This window comes from Muntiacus reevesi, chromosome 2 (assembly GCF_963930625.1).
Source record: "Muntiacus reevesi chromosome 2, mMunRee1.1, whole genome shotgun sequence".
Taxonomy (NCBI): domain Eukaryota; kingdom Metazoa; phylum Chordata; class Mammalia; order Artiodactyla; family Cervidae; genus Muntiacus; species Muntiacus reevesi.
In genome coordinates this window covers 221424924-221447160 of record NC_089250.1, presented here as the reverse complement: position 1 = coordinate 221447160, position 22237 = coordinate 221424924, and the positions used below count along the sequence as shown (strand labels likewise).

General features: G+C 50.1%; 1 protein-coding gene across 1 annotated transcript in view; it reads right to left on the bottom strand.

Annotated features, from left to right (window-relative positions):
* BCO1 (beta-carotene oxygenase 1) overlaps nucleotides 1-21942 on the bottom strand; it is a 30335-nt gene extending 8393 nt beyond the window's left edge. Inside the window, exons 1-8 of the mRNA XM_065920433.1 lie at nucleotides 21902-21942; nucleotides 20529-20748; nucleotides 16009-16137; nucleotides 13230-13359; nucleotides 11531-11678; nucleotides 9898-10045; nucleotides 7283-7506; nucleotides 5112-5369 (exon numbers count right to left, since the gene is read on the bottom strand). Of these exons, the coding sequence (XP_065776505.1) occupies nucleotides 5112-5369; nucleotides 7283-7506; nucleotides 9898-10045; nucleotides 11531-11678; nucleotides 13230-13359; nucleotides 16009-16137; nucleotides 20529-20748; nucleotides 21902-21928 (1284 nt within the window). The 5' untranslated portion in view covers nucleotides 21929-21942. The remainder of the gene's footprint in view (nucleotides 1-5111; nucleotides 5370-7282; nucleotides 7507-9897; nucleotides 10046-11530; nucleotides 11679-13229; nucleotides 13360-16008; nucleotides 16138-20528; nucleotides 20749-21901) is intronic.
* Between the last annotated feature and the right edge of the window lie 295 nt (nucleotides 21943-22237).

Genomic DNA, 22237 nt, shown 5'->3' with positions numbered 1-22237 from the left:
GGGCATGGAACAGTCATCCAGCACCGGCACATCGGGTGTCTTGTTGGGAGCAGCTCTTGTTTGCCTCCGCCTGTGCGCACAGCCTCGCAGACGGTGAGAGGCCCTGCCCACTACCTTGTAGTCACGAGGCAGCAGCCACGGGCCTCTTGTGCATGTCCCGGGCTTGATTCTCAGGGAGGCGGTCTGCAGACATGTTTTCTGGCTCCAGCATGAAACTGGTCAGACTGGTTGAGGCATGGACCATGAATTTTTCCACACACAGTAACGAGCATGACTCGGCTGCTTTCTGTGGCCAGTATGCTTGACTTTGGGAAGAAATTGCTCTCCAGCCAGAATTCAATAAAATCCTGCAGACTGGCTTTGAAATTCTTCAACGCGAGGGATCTCCCAGGAGAAACAGTTTATCTCAGTCATCCCCAAAAAACACTGACTTTGAAGTTTGGCAGTCCAGGGTGTGAAATCTGACTCTATAGGTTTCTTCGTGAGCCCGAGCAGGCTTCCCTGAGACTACGTGAACTGGAGCCTGCTTCTGCCTGCTTCCTCGTTTATAAAACTGGGGGCAATCTGTAACTTCTGGACGGATGGCGAGTGCAAGCGAAGGTTCCTTCGACCGGTGTCTGAGCACCGTGGTTAGGATTAAATTAAATAATGGTTATGAAAACACCTGGTCCAGGGCCAAACCCACTGTAGTTAGTAACTTGGAATGAGCCAGACAGGCATGCAAATCTTAGCTCAAATCCTACAACGATTCTGCGATGTTGGGCAGGTTACTTTCTCTCTCATCTGTTGTCATGGGGATGACAAATAACTTCAAGCACTCTCATGCAGATTCAGTGAGGAGCATGCAGACCATTACACAGCCCCACACGTTTGAGGGGGGCATGGCAACCCACTCCAGTACTCTTGCCTGGAGAACCCCCATGGACGGAGGAGCCTGGTGGGCCACAGTCCATGGGGTCGCACACAGTTGGACACGACTGAAGTGACTCAGCATGCACGCAACATCTACAGGACCCAGGATGAGCGCAGAGGCCCGCCAACCCTGTGTCCACATATATTGAATGGTTAAGTCAAATACCATTTTATCTTCCCTTCCTTTATACACAGAGCTTCAACATGTTGTGGGACTGTGCTGTCTGGATGAGGCAACCACCCCCAGCCACAGGTGGCTATTTAAATTTAAATCCAGTAAAATTTAAAATTCCATTCCTTGGCTTCACTGGCTGCATTCAACAGCCCAGGCATCCAGTCCAGCGGCTGCTGCGTTGGACAGAGAACATCGTGTCATCGCGGCAGGCAGGTTTCTAGTGCACAGGGCTGGGTCTGGAAGGACACATGTGAATTTAGAATTCCAGGACTCCTTGGCCTTCTGGAATGGGGTGCAGGGGGAGAATGTAGGCCAGCTGGCCTCTGGGCCCAGGCTCCCCACCTCCTTTTCTTCCGGCTGCATGGAAGCCCTGGCCTCCCCTGCCTCCCTTGTGGGCCTGAGGCTGACGCACTGGCCGCACTGTCTGCCCTCAGGACAGAGGCAGGCGGGGAGGCAGGTGTGGGACGTCTGGGCAAGGACCTCAGGGATCCCAAGTTACGGTTGGGTGGGCACCCTGTGGCCCCGGGGGTTCCTCACCCTGTGGAGAGGGCCACTGGGGAAAAGTCAGAGCAGGGGCCCCTCTGGCTGGTCTAAGAGAAGAAAAGGCAGCTAACACAGGGCCCAGCGCAGAGGGAGCCCTCAAGGAACGGTGGCTTCTCTTACTATCTGAACACAAGATGAACCAAATCTACTGAGCCACCCCTTCGAGGTCGAAGATGCCACCCCCACGCGCTCCTGGAGGCAGCGCACGGAGCCCTGCTGGGTGAGGGCAGGGCAGCTGGCACAGACAGGCCACACCACCCAGGCCCCTGGGGGCCCAGCCCCGCCTTAGACAACCCCCACGCCACCCTAACAAACAGGCCAAGGGTGCCAATGGGCCCCTCCTTCCTCTGACCCCAGCTGGCCCAAATGCCAGAGAATCTGGGGCAGCTGGGAGGCCTCAGACTTCTGAACACACTTCATCCACTCTAGCCCCTTCTACATGGAAGGCACTTTCCAAGGCCTTGTGTCCTTTGAGTGACCTCACATCACCTTTCTCATTCATTCATTTAAAATATCTAAGGACTTCAAGAGAACCCACTGAGAGCCAGACCCTGTGATGGGTGCAGGTGACAAACGGCTGACAAGACCAAGAGTCCGGGCCCCTTGGGAGCTTTCACCGGAAAAGGTGAAACAACAAGCTCATTACTCCGGAGATCAATGTGAGCAAAGAGCTGTAGGTGCCACTGGAATACACAAACCCACTGAGGGAGTCAGGACGCCAGACCTGAAGGATGAGCAGGAACTAGGATCCTGGGGTGGGGGTGGGGGTTGCCTGGGAGCCATGCCCACCCCTGACCCCTCCCCTGGAGGACCTTCACTGGACTGGTGGTCCCGGAGCCCCCAGGCCAGTCTGACCTGCGGCCGGGACGAGAATGGAGGACTCACAGAAAGAGGATGGCAGAGGGACAGCGATGTGCAAAGGCCCCAGAAAGAAGGGCATTTGAGAAAAGGTGGCATCCCCTGCCCCCAAGGCCCTTCGGTAATATACTTGTGGACGGATGGAATCTGAGCTGCTGGATCTGAACACACAGGCCGTGTCTGCCTGCTCAACCTTCCCCTGTCCACATGCAGTGAAGCAAGAAGACATTCTTTAAGGGACAATAAACAGCAATTAAAAAGCGTGGCCAGAGCTACCCTTCCCAGCGCTCACTTTTCTTTGCAGATGGTTCACGCAGCGCCTGTTTAAACTGTACAGGCTAAACTTATTAGCTCAGTTCCAAGGAAGCAGATTGTTTCTCGAGCTTGTTAAGAGGTGACAGAATCCTGCAGTGCGGGCGACGGGGGAGGGTGCTTCCTCTCTGAGCATCACCCCAGGCTGAGGTCTGTGAGGCCAGTGGAGGGGTCAGGCCTCGGGACTCGCCCTCTGGGTGACAGCCCCCACCCCACTGTTCCACCGTTGCACCCTGGAGCCAGGAAACGCTCCAAGCGCTGCACTGTGGAACTTCCCAGAGTGGGGGGCGCAGAGGCCAGGGGCTCAGGTGGAGATTCTGTGGGACACAGCTGTTCACTCGTTAGCCCTGAATCACACCGGGAGAAAGTTAATCCCTTCTTCTCTTCCAATCTTCCCGACCCGGTCAAGGAGAGCGTCTCAGTTAGGTGCCACTATGCCCTTAACACTTAATACTTTCCCAGTGTTCTCTTTAAGGAGGAGATCAGGTCTTGGCAAGAGCAACAGCATCAGGCCAGCACTCAGGACTTGTGCTTCATCACAGCACTTCATGCTCATCACTTCCTCCTTTGGCAGCACGCAAAAGCTGGCTTTACCCTGGGTTGTGATAGGTTCCCTTCCAAATGAGTTAGGGAAAGAGTGAGTTGATTTAAATGAAAACATGATTTTGTAAATGTTAACAGCAGTGGTAGGAAATACAGTGAACATCAGAGAATACACAAATGACTGCAGATGGGGGAAACGCTGAGAGGAGAAAGGACCCAGTTCTGTGGTCTGACAAAGCTGGGCTCAAATGTAGGCCCCAGGGCCTCTGGCTGGGAGGGGTCTGGGGGGTAGCGGAAGCCTTCCTGGGCATGTAGGAGTGTCTTCTGTTCCCTAGGCCTGCAGGGTGGCCCTGTGAGGGCTCAAGGTGACCCTCTGGGGCTCTTTCCAGGAGTTAGGTCAGCTTGGGAGATCTGCAGAGTTTTACCCCTTACCAGCTCCAAGGAAGGGCTCAGAGCCAGTCTTGGCTTTGCTACCAGGCTGTGTGACCTTGGGCACATTCCTTAACCTCTCTGAGCCTCAGTTTCTTCATCTGTAAAATGAGGCTAACATGAGGATCTCTCCCATAGGTTTTGATCATTAAGTGAGGTAAAGAAAATAAAATGCTTAGCAACGTACCTGGTACATAGAGTGTGTTCAGTACAGATGAGCCTTCAAAATTGAATTGAACTCAATTGGGTTCCATTTAAATTAATTACGTCATGAAGGAAGGAAGTTCTGGAGCCAGAAGCCTCTGTGGCCTTTAAAACCAAGCCCAGCGCCTGGGCAGCAGCACCCTAGTTGAGGGTAATGTCTGGCCCGGTAGTCATTTTGAATGTAAGAACAGGACTGTTCAACATCAGGGAAATGGGTAAGCAACTGGAGATGAATCTCCACCGCGGACTGTTCGGCAAATATTTAAAATGATGTCACAGAAAAATATTTAATGTCATGGAACGATGCTTAGATATATGATGAGGACAGAAAAGCTGTACAAAAAAAATTATGTACATATTCATCATGAAAAAAAGAGGCACTGATCCACGCCACAGTACCGATGACCTCTGAAAACATGCTAAGTGAAAGGAGCCAGCCACAAAAGGCTGCTTCCTGTATGATCCCGTATATATGAAATGTCTCCAATAGGCAAACCCACAGAGATAGAAAGTAGGAGGGAATGGGGGAGGCTGATGGTTAACGGGTACAAAGTTTCTTTTGGGGGAAATGAAAATATTTTAAAATTGATTGTAGTGAAACTCTGTGAATATACTAAAAGCCATTGAGCTGTACACTTTAAATGAGTGAAAATGGGTGAATAGTATGGTACATGAGTTATATTTCATTAAAGCTATTAAAAATTAAGCACAGTGCAATTTTTTCTCTAAAATTAAGAAATACATATTTATATGCTATATATTAATCTTAGAAAAGCAAATCATACTGTACATACTCTTGAACAGCTTTGATGTATATATACAATATGCACATATATCATTATATATTAATATGTATGTATATCTTCCTGTCTATTTGCCTGTCCATCTATGGAGAGAGAGAGACTTGGGAGGCAATACAAATATATTCACAATGGGCTTATGGTGATTTTTTTCCTTTTCATTTATCTATATTTTCTAAAATTTCTACCATGAATATGTTCAATATTTGCAAAAATAATGAAAGCATTCTCTGCCTTTCTCTAAGAACACCTCATTTTGAATTTCAATGTCAGTGAAATCAGGACCAAAGCCACTACCCGAGTGGGCTCACTTCCCCCAGAACTTAAGCCATTACCTTGTCCACGTGGAGGGGCAGCGCGAACCTCTTGAGGGTGGGCATGGAGGTGAGCCTGGAGTTCTCCTCGAAGTCCTTGTTCAGGTTGGCCAAGTAGAAGAGCTGGTAGAGGCTGCTGTCCTCGTAGGCGATGACGTCGAACAGGAGGCAGCCGTCCTCTTCGTAGGCGTTGACGTGGTGAAACACCACCATGGGGTCCGTGTAATACTTGGTCAGCACAGGCTTCCGTGTCCTTCGGTCGATGATGTGAACGTGAGTCTGAAAGGAGACGCAGTCCAGGGCTCGGCTCTCCCTCTGTCAGCCCTACACTGCAGCCCTGGGCAGGGGACAAGGCCCAGCCAACCATTCACCTGCTCGGGACCCTTAAGCAACCCCTCGCCTTTCTGAGTCTCTCTGTCCCACTCCAGGCAAACCTCACCAGAAGCGATGGGGAGGAGGGAAACTTTGCTGCATGGGGTCTCGGCCTCACCTGGAGGACCGGACCTTTCAGAAAGGCCCCTGAAAGTGCACTGTCTCCCTGACCTTCACACGACTGAGACCCAGGTGGGCGGCAACTGGCCAGCTCCCCAGCAGTGGCTGAGTTGGGGAGGACCAGTCAGGGCCAGCCCTCTCAGCTTCCGCAGGTTCCACCCATGGCCAGAGGCCCTGAAGCCCGGTCCTGGGTCCCCTCCCCTGACCCCGGTTCACTGCAGATTGTCCCAGCAACCGGGCTGCCCTGGAGGGCTGCGATGCTGAGGGACTGGTCTAGTCAAGCTGATATCAGCTCAGTAGGCCTCCACACACACCTCTGGGTGTCACAGGCGGTATCGCTCTGGGTAGCAATTAGCCGTATCTGCAGCCCCAGTTGCTTAATCCAAGGGTGAAGGGGTGTTTTCTTTCTTTTGGCAGCTCTGGCCTAACCATCCTCCTCTGAAAGGAGGGAGTGGCAGCTCCAGCCACCTCCTCTGGCTCATCGTCTCTTTCTTTCTCCAAAATCAAGCTCTGAAGTTAAGTGGGGGTGATGGGGGCTGAGTGTTGCAGAGGGACAGTGGGTTTGGGAGATGAACACAGGGCAAAGTGACAGGCACTTCTTTCCCATAAACCCAATCCTGCGGTCAGCCTCAGGGACTGCTCAGAAAACTCTTCAAATGCATTCAAGGCCCTGCCAGGGCTCGGGGGCTCTCACTGCGGGACTCTCTGGGGTCAGAGATCCCTGGGGGATCCCTGCAGCCTGGAGGCCTACAGGGCCCTGATGCTCCAGGTCCTCCAGAGCAAACCCACTTCCACTGGCCCCCTGATGGCCCCCTTGCCCAGCTCATTCGTGCCACCAACACCGACACATTTTGGGGGGAACTAGAGAGAGAAACTCCCCACACTTTCATGCAGTTTATAGTCCAGTGGGGGTGAGACCAAGGGTCAGTGACCAAACATACATGTGAGGGATAATGACTGAGCATGAACGGGAAAATGAGGTGGGAGGTGAAGAAAGCCTGGTAGTGGGGAGGGGTCTGTGACAGATAGGAAGACCTCTGGGAAGGGGGTGGGGGTTGGCCTTAGAGCCAGACCTGCATTCATGAGGGGAGGGAGCCGGCTGGGGAAGAGCATTCCAGGGGAGGGGGGCAGAAAGTGCAGAGGCCCCAAGGCAGGAACAAGTTGGGCAGGTCTGAGATGGAGGGAGCCAGAGACTGGGCTGAGGGCATGATGAGGGCCTTCCCAGGCCTGTGAGAGAGGCCTGTGGGTCTGATTCTGGGGAAGACGGGGAACCAGCAGAAGGTTCTGAGCAGGGGAGGGACCTCACAGAGCTACTTTGCTCCCTCTCCTCCCTGAGAACGCAGGCATTAAGGAGAGGGCGGCCACAGAGACATCTCTGTATGGGTGTCCGAGGATGCTCGTGGAAAGGGGAGCACAAGGGTGCTGAATGGACAATGGAGGGGCCCTCTGGCGGGGCTAGATGGGGAGGTGGAGGCGACTTGGCTGCTGCTTTCTACACTCAGACAAGGTTGAGCTCCTTGCCCTAACTCGGGACCCCTGTGAAGGCCCACCCAGCCTCAGAAGTCTCTGGAAGGCTGGTTGGTGCCTCTGGGGACACTTCCTCCCCTGCTGAGCCGCCCCCCCCTCGCCTCCCCCACCTGCTGACCTCCAGCTGGCTCTGGCTGTCCTGGTGCTGCTGGGGGTCCCCCGCTGGGCCTTACCTTGTCCTCCCTGTGGAAGGCCAGGCAGGAAGCCCAGCTCACTCCCCTGATGTAGGCCGTGGCCATCTTGAGGATGTCCAACTTGAAAGGCTGCTCGAGGAAAATGATGTAGTTCTCGGTGACTCCGAAGCTGTGGTAATAGCTCGGGGACAGGAGGGAGCGGGCAGCGATGGAGCAGAAGACCTCCGTGTCCTTCAGGGGGCTCCGGCCCTCCTTCCTGCCCCCTGGAGAGAAGCCAGTCTCAGGAGCAGCGCGGGACCTGACTGCCCCCCAAGGACACCACGGGGTCACCTCCTCCTACAGCCCAGCCTCTCAGCCTGCACCACTGCTGAGAACCTTCGAGTGAGACTGGACAGTAAACTGGGTGAAGGACTGCTGCCTGGCTGAGGCAGGGGCCGACCTTCCCCCCGGGGGGCCTGGTTTATCATCTGAAACCACTGCCTTCCCAGGCTCAAGGCCCCCGGAACAACGGGCCCCTGGGCCAGGTGTCTGCAACTCCGGCCCGGGGCTAAGTCGGCCTCCACTTGCTTCCAAAATAAAGGTTTATCTGGAGCGTGGGCCACGCTGCTGCCTTCTGCAGAGCCCACGGCTGCTTTGCCTTCAGGATTCATAGTCGAGCAGACGTGACACAGACCACACAGCCGGCAAATCTCAAATATTTACGTTGGGGCCCTTTACGGAAAACATTTGCCACCCCCGCTCTGGAGCAACACTCCTCAAGCTTCCACGTGCACGCAGATCGTCTGGGGGGTCATGACCAAGTGTGGAGGCTGACTCAGCCTGTGGGGCGGGGCCCAAGGCTCTGTATTTCCATCAGTCTCCCAGGCCATGCCCTGGGGGAAGGCATGGCAACCCACTCCAGTGTTCGTGCCTGGAGAATCCCCATGGACAGAGGAGCCTGGCGGGATACAGTCCACGGGGTAGCAAAGAGTTGGACATGACTGAGCGACTAAGCACAGCCATACCCGGGCCCTGGGCTGGCTTCCCAGGGTTCAGCTTTGACCTGTGGCTGAGGACCATCGTCTGACATGCATTTCACAGAGTTTCTATGAATTCCTCTTGGCATTGCCTGTTTTGAGACACCTAGGGGTGAGCCTAAGTGCCTATGTTGATGTGACAGACTGTGACAGTCAAGGTCGGCTGTATGATTCCCATTTTACAGATGGGAAACTGAGGCTTGGCGGGACAGCCAAAGGCACAGGGTTAAGCCACAAAGATGCAGTCCCCTCGGCCTGGCCACCTCCTCTGTTCTTTGGAGGGAAGGGAGGGAACTGAAGGAAATACTGCAGGCGTGCGAGCACCTTGCCCGGCACCCAGCACGAAGGTGCTCAGGATTGCTCGGTCTTATTCCTCTGCAAGGATGAGTCAACCGCTGGCCAAAAGGCCTCCCTGCCCAGGCCTGGGGCTGGGTTATAATGAGTTACATGCAGGCGTCCCCACCTGTCTTGTGGCCACCTGTGCACCCTGTAAACAGCTGACTGTTGGGAGGGAGGCTGTTGGGTTGTGGGTAGGTCTTTTCTTCACTAAACAAATGGGACACACAGCAGACGGGAAGGAAAGGCACCCTGGACTGGGAGGCAGGAAGCAGGTGTGAATCCTGGTGAAGCACCAGCCTGGAGCAGGTGCGGAGGGTACCTGCTCTGAGCCGTGGTGATGTCACCTGATCCCTGGGGCTCCCGGTCCTCAGGAAAATGAGGTGGCAAACCCAAATGGCTAGCCTACACTCAGGTGTGACAGTCTAGGACCCTGAGCCGGACCCTGTACCCCTTTATTGACTCAGTCAACGGGGGTCCCATTTAACAAGAGCACTCACTACACTGTGTGACACAAGGACCCCCGTCTGCCAATGCAGCCTGGAATTTGCTGGATGGGGGTGCTCTACAGAGTGGTGAGGGAGGGGCCCACAGTGATCTCGGATGGAAACCGGTCTTCCTAAACCAGGAGGTCTAGCTGAGCACCCTCGCAGTCCTGCACCGTCCCTGGAGCCGCGCAGCCGCCCTCGGAGGCCTGGTCTCCCGGGTGTGGTGCCAAGAGGGTCCTGCCCAAATAAGGGCTAGGAGTCCTGCCCTTCTCCCCAGCAGGAACGTGCAATCACAACTGGCCTGGGCGCCCTTCCAGGCTCCCGGGCCTGAGTGAAGAATGTCTAGAAGACCCAGAGAACAGGGCGGAATCTGGAGTTAATGCCCGCAGGCCTGAGCTCCCTGAACAACCCAGGAAGCCTGGCTTTTGGGGCTGGGATGAGAGACAGCAGCACAGCCCTGACAGATGTAGGTTTGTCAGAAAACTAAAAAATTAACGAATGAAAGGAAGGATGGATGATGGATGGATGGATGATGACATCAGTGGATAGATTGATAAATAAATGATTAACGGATAAATTAATGAACGGGAATTGAAAGAAAAGGAGGTTGGAAGAGCAAAGGGATTCACTTCTTCCAAAGGGAAGGGTAGCATCATCCCTTTTCTCCTTAAGGAGAAAAGTGAGTCCATGGTCCTCTGAGTCATCGATGTGGGCAAGTATCAGGTTGAGTGTTGTGCCATGAACCAAAACCAGAGCTCTTCCCAAAGGGCCACCCTTGGTGTTCACGCCTCATCGCAGCCCCAGAATGCCACACCTCGGACTGTAGCAGGGATCTTAAAGATCACATATTTTGTCTTCCCCTTGTCCACAATGGATGTGCCAACGTTGAGAACGTTTCCAGCGGCGTCGTAGTGAGGATGTGATGTTGCCAGATTTACAGCCACGTATTTACGATAATCAACCTGCAAAACATGACGGTCAGCTGCTTTTAAAACGGGGAGAGGGTGAAGTCCCGCGAAGAGCTGACCGACTCCAGGTTCAGGGAGATGACGGCTATTTTTGCACGTCTCCCAACCTGAAAATAAGGCAGACATTGCCTTTAAAGGAGACGCTTCCTCTTGTGACCTGATGTAACCCCGTGGGGGCTCCCATAGCACATAGGCTGCAGGGGGCTTGGTGAGCTTGTGTGTTCTCTGATAGTTGTTCCTCTCTGGCCCCTCCGGTGGCCTCGGTGTGGAAACCCGATGATGCCTCACTGCAGAGAACTCCAATTAACAACGTGGGCAGTCCTAATCCTGGCCCTGGGGAAGTCATTGAAATCCTCCCCTTTTGTATCCCACAGAGGCATAAATCCCCAGACCTCTCTCCTAGGGTTATTCTGGGAACGGAGAGGTTACAAAAAGTATCTGGTCAAAGGGAAACACTGACTAACGACCTCAGTAACGATCCTGACTCCAAACAGGCCACAACCATAGAATGATGGGGTGGCCAGGGAACCAGCCGTCCACCCTTCCTCTCGGAGAACAGCACAACCTCTGGCCAAAAGTCAGGCGCTACTTCCTTCTCACCTAGTGATTCCTCTCTGCAGCTTTGTGGAAAGCACTCCTCAGTTGGACCTGTGCTGCCTAGCTTCAGCGGAGCCAGATGTGATTTCATGGCTAAGAAAAGCACTCCCTCTAACAGAGTGTTAAGATGTATTGCAAAGACATCAAGGCTTTGAACAGCCAGCTGGAGAAAACTGAAAGTGGGTCTACTGATCTTCAAGAAAATTTAGACATGCTTCTGCCCAGGAAAGGTATCCGCTTGGCCACTGGTTTTTGCACCCATGCTCTGTGCCTAATGCCTCCATTTTCAGGGCTCCTGGGAGTCCTGGAGAGCCCAGCACTGCCATTCATTCAAATTTCCATTGAGGGGCCACTCAGTGCCAAGGACTGTCGACACTGTTAGGGGTCAAACTGGATCTTCCAAAAAGGCAAGTTGAAGCAAGTCCTAACCGCTCATGTCTATATTTTGGAAATAGGGTTGAAATGAGGTCATTCTGGAATAGGGTGGGTGATTTGTATCTTTACAAGAGATTGGAACGAGGCATCTGTAACCAAGGGGCGACCACCAGAAGCAGGAAGAGGCAAAGAAGTTTCCTCCCCTAGAAGCTTCAGAGAGAACAGGGCCTGCCAGCACCTGATTTCAGACTTCCGGCCTTCAGAACTGTGAGGGAATACATTGCTTTTGACCTAAGCCACCTAGTTTGTGTTCCTTTGTCATGGGAGTGCTAGGAACGAATTCAGACACAGAGATGACAGGACAGCGTCCTGCCATCAGTGCTAAGATGCCCAAGACGAGGGGATCAGAGGGGGGCTCTTCTCTGAGGGCCTGCAGCCTCCTGGCCTCCCCACAGAGGGTCTGTTCCTTAAGTCAGGCACTGAGGCTGCTTGTAGATTCACTGATACCTTCTCCAGGGTTTCCAGGGTCTGGGGGTTGATTTTCCTGATGTAATTGGTCTCTGTGGTCGCGTAGAAGTCTTCTCCACACCTCATGATGTTGATCAGACAGTTGTCTGTGAAATCGGGGATGGTGTGGGACAGGTAGGAGAAGGCTCTGGGGAGGAAAGCGAGTCAGCGGGTCAACCACTTGTCCACTCAGCTGGAAGGTTCTACTCCAGATGGCTTTAGTTTGCCTACCACTTAAAACACTCTGGTTCAACTAAGGCAGGGAAAATGCTGGGTTGTAACTGGTCACTTGAGGAATCTAACAGTCCAGAGATCGAGTTAACCCAAAACACCACCACATCCAATCAGCTAAGAAGGGAGTCAGCTGGGATAACAAGGCTGCCCACTGACCCCTCCCCAGCTCCCCAAATCCAAAGGTCTCCCCACCAGAGCCATCAAGAGCTGGTGGACTGTTCTCAAGTATTTTAAGAAGCTCTAGAGAAATCATACACATACCCATAATGGCTCCCCTGAAACTAGAAAAGCAGTTGATCTCTGCTTTGAGAAGGAATGAGAGTCCACCCTCGTTACCTCAACTTTGTCCAAGAAATTCGTTTCTTTGAAAAAGGAAAGTAAACCGAGTTAAGAACTGATCATTGATTAGAAGGCAAACTCAAAGCAGGAAGTCTTGGCCCCGTGTACTGGTGAGTGCTCCCCCTCCTGGCAATCCGTGTAACAGCAAGGATGCCGCACGAGCTGCGGTTCTCAATTCCTTCCCTCCCGCGGCCCCCCTGGCTCCTCCCGCGTCTGCAATGGGTGTTCCCAGCCTGCTGTTTGCCGGACCCCCAGCGCTGGAAGCTGGGACTGGAGAGATGATGTCAGTTCTGGAGAAGCAGAAACCAGCTTCCCTCTCCAGGCCAGTCTACCTCTAAAACATTTCACAACCCTTCTATGCCTAAAGAGTATCAGAAAGGAGATGATGACTGCTGGCGTGATTCCCTGGCCAACAATTCAAAACGTGTAACGCATTCATTCGCATCACAACCCAGATGATTTTAAATGTATACAGCTGAAAATCTCCCCATCCTTCCTCCCGTTGGTTCCCCACCTCGCCCATGCCTTCTCCCAGGCTTTCTGCACATTGAAAAACAAACCTAGATATCCCCCTGCCTTACAGCACAAATTACAGCATATTATATGCTCGTTCTACACTTCACTTTTTTTTCCTCTTTCCCCACTTAGCAGTATATCCTGGAAATCTCCATTCAGTACATAGAGAGCGTCCTCAGTACTTTTTATATCTGCCTGGTATTTTCCTGTATAGTGTTACTGAGATTTATTTAACACTCTTCTGTTAATGACCACCTGAGTTATTTTCAGTTCCTCATCATAACAAATCATTCAGCCGTGAATAACCTTGTACATTTGTCATTTCAGACACAAGCAAGCACCTCTCTGGACTGAAGGGAATGTGCATCTGTAATTTTGATAGGTGATTTCAAAGTGCTCTCCCACCAGCCATGTGGGAGAACATCTGACAATCTGCCAGATGTTCTTTGCTTCGCCTGCTATCAGTGATCCAAAAGTACATAGCCTGCATGGTCAAAGGCCATCACAGGAAGTTTTCCATCCACCCTAAACACACCATCAGAGCAAACGCTGGTTGTCTCGACCGTCAAGGATATCAGAAAGCAGGACTAGATACAAAATGGACAGTTACTTGGAAAATATGTTTTTGCAGGGGTCTGGATAGGCCATTGTTCCAAATTCTGACACCACAATCCTGTTTGCTTCGATATTGGCAATGTAGGTATCACTTCTCAGATATTTGCTCCTGTAGTAGACTTCACCTGAAAGAGAAGCAGCAGAATCATCCCAGGCTTATTTGAAACTTATTTGAACTTCTTTCAGCCATTCTAGGGATGTGACAGGGTGGGGGGGTGGGGGGTGGGGTGGCTTACTGAGACTGTCCCTTTAATGTGTGTGCTGGATACAACAAGCACTGGTGTGAACTCTCACATACATTTCGGCAAGGTTGACTCACAACAATTCGGCAAGGTAAGTATTCCTAGTCCCAGCTCCATCTATGCATGAGGAAACTGAGGATCAGCAATGTTCCATCGCCTTGTTCAGCATTACCCAGAGGCCTGCCGGCCCAGGCCATTGACCATGCTTTCCACTATGTTGGAATCCCTCCAGGTAAGGTCCAGGTTTGGAGGACTGATCCAGAAGGCCCCATACTCAGACTGGCTTTCCCGAGGGCCCAGTTCAGTTCTGGGATCCTTACATTAACAATTTAGGCCCCGGAGTAACATTTTTTTAATTGAAATAAACATGGTTTTATTTTTAATTATTAATGGTACAGAAGACTTTTTGCTCTAACTAAAATTATTTTCCAAATCTCTAAAAAATTTTAGGAGCTCTAGGGGAGAGTCTAGGAGCTGCCTGTTTTTTTTTGGCTCCTGACTGTGTCACTCTGATCTCTGATTCCCTTGCCACAGCTTTTCAAAGCCCTTGAAAGATGAGTGGAATTGAACCACAAATCGGGGAGGTGGGGCTAGGAAAGAGGGCGAGGTGTTCCCAGTCAGTCTCCCCAGAGAGTCTGTAAGTCAAGACCTGGGGTTGGGGAGCACAGCCCACTTCCTGTAAGGGCTGAGTCAGCACCAGCTAAAGCGCCAGTTAGGTGCTTGAGAGCAGCAGGAATGAGATGAGGCTGGGGGACCCGTGGGGACCCCATCAGGTCTTCAGGGCTGTGAATACTTAGGCCTGGGACCTTCATTTTGGTGGATAATTTGAAATCTGTAGAATTTGGTGTGGTTTTTTTGCCATTAATTAGCACATGACATTATGTTCACTTTTCATATTCCTTCACCTATGCTTCCATGGTTGGTACAATTATAATATGCCAAAAAGTGGGGCCTAAGACACACTGAGAGCTCATTCCCATCAGAGAAATGCCCATCACATATCCACTGTCACAATGATGGGCTTCAAGGAGAGACTGCCTCTTAGGAAATTTTTGCCCAGGGATTGACATCTATACACTATTATATATAAAGTCGATAACTAATAAGGACTTACTGTACAGCACAGGGAACTCTACTCAATACTCTGTTATAGCCTATGTGGGAAAAGAATCTAAAAAAGAGCTGTTCAGTTGCTCAGTCGTGTCCAGCTCTCTTTCGACCCCATGCCTGCAGCATGCCAGCAGGCTCCTCTGTCCATGGGATTCTCCTGGCAAGAGTGCTGGAGTGGGTTACCATGTCCTTCTCCGAGAAAAAATAGTGGATACACCTATGTGTATAACTGATTCACTTTTCTGTACACCTGAAGCTAACACGGCCTTGTAAATCAACTATAATTTAAAAAAAATCTCTGTGACTTTGACTCTTGGAATTCACATGTTCGAGTCCTCATGGGATGATGACTTGTTTCTTATTGGAAAATAATCAAATCTATCACTAAGGGGGACCTGGGTTGACTCACTTCCATGTGTGCTTCTTAAAAATTTTTAATTTTTAAAAAATTTTAGACTAAAAGAAAAAAGTCCTCCTGTATACCCTTCCCCATCTCCACTTGGCCTTTATTATTGAAATCTTTGTTAATGTGTGAAAGCATTATCTTCTAGTGGCCTCTGCTGAGGGTTATGAGTCATTTTTTATGAGTCATTTTGCTTTCTTACTCCAGTTCTTTTCTTCCTGGTTTGGCACTAATTTCTGTTCTTCATGCTAACTGCACTAGAACCACCTGGTTTTAAAGATCACGGAGGCCTGAGCCCCACCACACCAGTATGCTCGAGGTCATCTGGGAACACAGATGCTCTATCCTTACCCTCGAGCCCTGGGCAGGGTCTCAGGATTCACAGCTTAAATGAGCCTCCTGGGGGATTCTGATGCAGGAACCCACAGACCACCTTTTGAGAAGTACTGGCTTTATGTTACCTGCAAATCAGAGGGCCCTGATGGCCTTATGCGTGCCCTCTTAAATTGTGTATAGAAGTACTTAATGTTTTTGTTTATATTTCCACTGTTAGACACAGGGGAGGCTTTGAGAGCTCTAGAGGAGAAGAGAGACCAGGCCAGCCTGTGCTGCACCAACACGTGCAACCTGACTGACCACCTCAGAAAAGAACAGAAAACAGCTGCTTACCTCTGAGAGTAAAGTTTTAATCTGAAACCCACTAGAAACTTTTAGGGGCTTCCCAGGTGGCTCAGTGGTAAAGGCTCCGCCTGCAATGCAGAAGCCACAGGAGATGCGGGTTGGATCCCTGGGTCTGGAAGATCCCCTGGAAGAGGAAATGGTAACCCACTCCAGTATTCTTGCCTGGAAAATCCCATTGACAGAGGATCCTGGTGGGTTTCTGTGCATGGGATCACAAAAGAGTCGGACATGATTTAGCAACTAAACCAGAAGAGAATTAAAACTTGTGTGTTGCTTTAGGCTACTCCATCTGCAGTCATTTGTTACAGCACCCACGGCAACCCATGTGGTGCTCTTACCGTCTCTGATTGTGAAGCTGTGGAGCAAGGCCAGGCCATCAAACCAGTGGTTGTATCTGGTGTCACCCACTGTGTGCATCCCAGGTCCATTGCGGAGCAGGGTTCCCTGCAGCCAGGCTGGAATCTTGCCTGAGGAGAGAAAGAATGTTTAGTTTCCAGCTCTGCACCTAAACCAAAAAGCTCAAAGAAGTGGCCATACAGCCCCTGTACTATTCACTGCATCTGTTCACTTCCAGAAAGAATGTGCCTGGCATTGTGTGGGCGCTGAGGATACCGAGATGAACAGACATCATCCCAACTTTTAAGTGGGGCTTCCCAGGTGGCACTAGTGGGAAAGAACCCGCCTATCAGTGCAGGAGACATAAGAGACACGGGCTCTATCCCTGGGTTGGGAAGATCGCCTGGAGGAGGGCATGGCAACCCACTCCAGTATTCTTGCCTGGAGAATCCCACAGACAGAGGAGCCTGGCAGGTTACAGTCCATGGAGACACAAAGAGCTGGACACGACTGAGCACCCATGCACACTGCTTCCAAGGAACGTCCCATCCATTAAGAGACAAAGACAGAGAGAAATACCCAAAACACACTGAGATAAAGGCAACGCAACAGACTCAACAAGGGTGCTAGGTGGAGCAGAACTCCACTCCAAGGTGGGGTGAGAGCAGGAGGGTGAGGAACACTTCCTGGAGGAGGTGACCTGGTTGAGTTTTGAGGGAGAGTTGGTGTTTGCTTTGCAAAGGCATGAGGAAAGAACATTCCCGAGCTGTGCTGTCCCATGTAGGGGAACTGTGTACTGGAAACTTGGCTAGTCCCAACGGAGAGGTACAGTAATTGTGAAATGCACACCAGATTCCAGAGACTTAGTATGAAAAAGAAATGTAATACATCTCATTAGCAATTTAAAAACATTAGTTATATGTTGAACTGATACCATTTTGGATATGTGGCATTAAGTGAAAAACACTATTAAAATTAATGTCCTCTGTATCTTTGTACTTTTTTGTACAGGGCTACTAGAAAATTTTAAATTATACATGAGGTAGGCATTCCACGGCTGTTGGGATAGTGTTGCAGGTGCTGTCGGCGCCCTGCCCACGTGCCCTTGGCTTTCTCCTCTCCCTGAAGGCTGCTTTCTGCAGATATCTAAAGCTCTTCACCTGAGGGCTTTGTTCTCACTATGGAGCAGCTCTGCATATGCGTGGACAAGTCGGAACCATGTTGGAGAGTTAATGCCCCTGGAAGCTGCTCTCACCCGACGATAGATGGGGTGCTGTGGGTCCAAGGCCACCACCTCCTTGTCCTCGGTGGACACAGTGTGAGGCATAGTTTATACTTTGCTCGGAGGACCCAGCTCCAATGACTCCTGGTGGTCAATGGCTTGAAAACGCCTCCTTTGCTGCCTTCCCAGTGTTTCTTGGGAAGAACATCCCAAATAAATGATTTACTCCTGAATTCTTAGCTCTGGAGAAACCTGAGCCCAGAGACCAGAGACCAGTTCAAAGACCAAGAACTGTGCAAGCTGTTTATTAAGAGCTGGCCTGTAACTTTCAAGTGAGGGTATAGTAAGTATTGAGGTTGCAGGGTTAAGTAGGGTCAAGAGGCCAAGGTCAATAAGACCATACCTAGCTTTGATGTGGTGCTTAGAAGAAAGGGACACTTTTGATGGATGTGGGAATAATAGGATTAATTTTTTTTTGCAATTTAAAAAATTGAGATAAAATTCACATAACATAAATCCATCATTTCAAAGTATACAATTCAGGGTATTTTTTTTTTTTTTTTTTTAGTATATTTACAATGTTGTGCAACCATACCACTAACCCAAGAGCATTTTCATCACCCCCAAAAGAATCCCTGTGCCCATTAGCTGTTAATCCGCATATGCCACCCAGCCCCTAGCAACCCCTAATCCACGTTCTGTCTCTAAGGACATACAAATGGAATGTGATTGGATTTGAGGTACCAAAAGTTATTTCTCGCTATGCTATGGACTGTGGGTGGGAGGAGAAGCTAGAGAGAGGTGGGAAGACCTGAGAGAGGAGAAAGATAGTAGCAGTGGGACAGAGAGAAACGGATAAAACAAAGGGACTTAGAGTTTGACTAATTGTAGGGAAGCTGGAGGGGAACACTGAAACAGTGCCAGCCGAGTCTCTCGCCTTGGGTGTGACTATTCACAGCGACCTGGGACACAGGAGGAGCAGGTTGAGGCACAGCAGAGAAAGATGAATCTGAGCTTATAAGTAAAGCCCTAGATGTAAAAAGAAGAACATTTGTGCTGTGCCTAGTCGCTCAGTCATGCCCATCTCTTTGCAACCCCATGAACTGTGGCCCACCAGGCTCTTCTGTCCATGGGGATTCTCCAGGCAAGAATACTGGAGTGGGTAGACTATCCCTTCTCCAGGGGATCTTCCTGATCCAGGAATCAAACCAGGGTCTCCTGCATCGCAGGCGGATTCTTTACCCGCTGAGCTACCAGGGAAACCCTAAAAAGAACGTTTACTGAGCACCATGAGCTGTAGTAGATTAAATCATGTAGTCATTGCAGCAACCCCATATGGTAGATGCATGCTGACTTTGTTAGCCATACGAGGAAACTGAGTCAGGAAATGCTCAAGCGCTTTTTAAAGGAAGAGTCAGAGTCACAAATGCACTGCCGGATGTGAGGCCAGAGCCTTGGCCTGGCCTCCCTGGACAGATGTGGCCACACAGCATCGTGTGTGGCGAGCTGCCTGCAAGCAGACCCAGACCAGCGGATTAGACGTGACCCTGCGGGGAGGCCGGCCCTGGGCTGGAGCCTGTCCTCTGCTGACTGCCTGGCCTCGGGCAAGTCGCTACTTCTCCCGGGCCTTCAGTTTCACACCCGTCAGGGAAGGAGACCCAGTTTACAGCAGTGGTCCCCCACCTGCATGCAGCCAGAGGGCTCTGAAAACACACATTTCTGGGCTCCACCCCTGGGTATCTGATTCAGAAGGTATGAAGCGGGCCCAGGAATTTGAGATTCTAATGGGAGCCTGGGGAGTGCTCGTGCTGCAGGGCTGGGGACCCTCCTTTGAAAACAACTGACTTAGATCTAGAGGTTCATTCAGCGTCTCAGGTACTGGGGTTCTTGTTCTCTAAAATTTCCAAGTATTGACATGCAGTCACTAAACATGAGCTGTCAAGGGAGTATAATGGCAAATGCCCACCATACCCCAGAGCATACAATGATGGGTATCACAGATCTACATTTTTTTAAAATAAAAAGTTATAGTAAGTGTACATTTGTTTTTTGAAAAAGTATTTATATATAAAGTCTACCTATCAACAGATTAATCTATCTTTGTACTATCTTATGGGTTTCCCCAGTGGCTCAGTGGTAAAGAATCCGCCTGCAATGCAGGAGACTCGGGTTCAATCCCTGGGTTGGGAAGATCCCCTGGAGGAGGGCAGGGCAACCCACTCCAGTATTCTTGCCTGGGGAATCCCACGGACAGAGGAGCCTGGTGGGCTACCATCCATATAGTTGCAAAGGGTCAGACACAACTGAAGTGACAGCATGCATGCATATACTATCTATACTGATGTTTCTTTTAAAAACTTAAAGAAAATAGACTCAAATATTAATAATCCTTAAGAGACAGAAGAAATATAGCTGATTTTTATTTCCTTCTGGGTTCTCATTTGCACTTCAAAGTTTTATACCTGTGTAATATACATATACATATAGATTGCACATTACCTCTGTAATCAGAAAAAATATACATAGATGCTATTTCTTTCTTCCAAAAGCCTTCTGAGGCAATTCGGCTGCTGTAAAGTTCCAATGTGACCTGCTTCTCAGAGGGCACTGCTGTCTTGTCCTTGTGAAAACTGCCCATCTGTCCCAAACAGTGGTGTGGCTGAGCTGACCCCCTTCCCTGTTCTCAGCACAGCTCCTGGGACCTGCAGTGCAGACCACTCTCTGCCTTGTAGAGTCTAAACAAGATGATCCCAGGAAAGTGGCCATGCAGAAGAGGAGGAGAAAGCTATGAAAGGAGGGCTCGTGTGGCAGCTCCCACCCTGGAGCTGTCTCATCTGCTCTGCAGTGCTTGCACCCTGAAACCGCACCTTTGAGGAAATTTCATCCGGCTCTGCGGTGCCCCTCCGCACTATGCATGCCCAGGAATGGGCGTTCGCACATGCTTCTCGTATCATTTTGAAATTAATTTAGGATGCACCCACTTTTACAAATACCGCACCCTGGGGACGGAGCACAGTTTGCAGAATAATCCCACTGGCTATGAGCCAATAGCAGTAGTCCTGGGACTTTTCTCCTGCAAGTAGTGAGAATCACTGACTGCCCTTGAAAACTGAATTATAATGCATAAAAGCACACCGAGATTTTCACAGGGAATATGCCTAGAATATGGATCATGTCTCCTCTATTTACGGTTTTCCAGATTTTCCAAAAATGATTTACAATGAGCATTACTTTTATAAGCAGGAAAAAAAAGTGTACATCTAAACATATAATTGCCCGTGGTTCATACAAAATGCTCACCTGTTACTTGGGCCCTCACAGGCTCCAGTTGCTCCTTCTTATTTCTGCCAAATATTATTTCCATCGTGCTGCTGACAGTGAACAGATGCTTGTCCGTGTTCGGGGACTGCTCTCGGCCCTCCCTGTCTTCCCTTCCTGCAGCCTCCTTTAGTCTCCTTCCCTTCAGACGGCACTGGCTTCTCCCTGTGCTGTTCCTTCTTGGAGGGCCTGGGATCTCTTCCTGCACAGAGAGAAGCTGTGTTGGCGTGACTTGTGTTTGGTCAAAGGTCAGTTCCCCGGCCATGTGTCACAGCTAATCTTTAATCCTCCGATTACGTCCCCAGCTCTCCCTTTCCACTTCCACTTTTGGCTGAACCAAAAACAAACAAACAAACAAACAAACAACTTTCTTGATGGGTTTAAACTGGTGAGATGGGGGGAAGCATAAATTGGAAGATTGGGATTGATACATACTAATATATATAAAATAGGTAACTAACAAGGAGCTTCTGTGTAGCATAGGAAACTCTACTCAATACTCTATAATGGCCTATATGGGAGAGAATCTAAAAGAGTGGCTATCTTGTATAGTATAGCTGATTTGTTTCACTGTACGCCTGAAATTAATATAACACTATGTTATGCTATTGCTTTAGTCGCTATGTTGTGTCCAGTTCTTTTGCGACCCCATGGACTCCTCTGTCCATGGGATTTCCTGGGCAAGAATACTGGAGTGTGTTGCCATTTCCTTCTCCAGGGGATCCTCCTGACCCAGGGATCAAACACATCTCCTGCATTGGCAGGTGGGTTCTTTATCACTGAGCCACCAGGGAAGCCCCAAATCAACGATACTACAATAAAAATAGAAAAAAACAACAACAACTAGCAAGATCATTTAGGGAAAACTGTTTTATTTTGACTAAAGGTCCCTGAGTTTCCTCACCACCCCCTACCTCCCAGCAAGAAAAAAAACATCATATGTAAAGAGTAACTTAATTATATTTCATTTTTTTGAAGAAATAAACATAAAATGTTTCATGCACCCTTTTAAACAATAAATACTAGGAACCAAGAACTGTACTCAGGAACTGTAAGGAACAGTATTGAAGGTTCCTCTGCATTTCTGAATCTCAAGGTGATGCTATCACTGGAAATCCACACTCACATTGCTATGAATGTTGGATGATGAGTTACTGACCTCACTTTCACTTATGTTGCTTTAAGAAAGAACCAACTGTTCCCTCTCTGGGTGGAGTGAGAAAAGTGAGAGGCGCTGGCCTTTGAACAACCAGCTGGGTCTAGCAGTGTCAGGGCTGGGTCTCAGGATGGCAGAGCTCAGCTCTGAGAGCAGCCTGGCCTGGCTTTGCTCCACCATGGCCACACGTTCCAATCACCTGGTTGGGAGCTTTAGCAGTGTCCATGCTGGGCCCCACTCCAGGCCCACCCAGAGTCTCTGAAGGTGCAGTCCAGCCCTTAGGAGTCTTGCAACTTCTCCAGAAGATTCTCACTTGTGCAGCAGGTGCTAAGAAACTCTGGAACAAGGAAAGATGCTACATGTTTCCAGTGATGCTAGATTCATGTTCCTCCCTTTTCTGTGACTGGGGTACGTTATGTACCCTCTTGGAGCCTCCATTTCCTTTCCTGTAAATTGATATAGTGATATCAAAATCTCAGAGTCAAGAGTCTAGCAAAAGCCCCTGTCCCCCAGTCAATGTGGGGGTCCTTTCTTC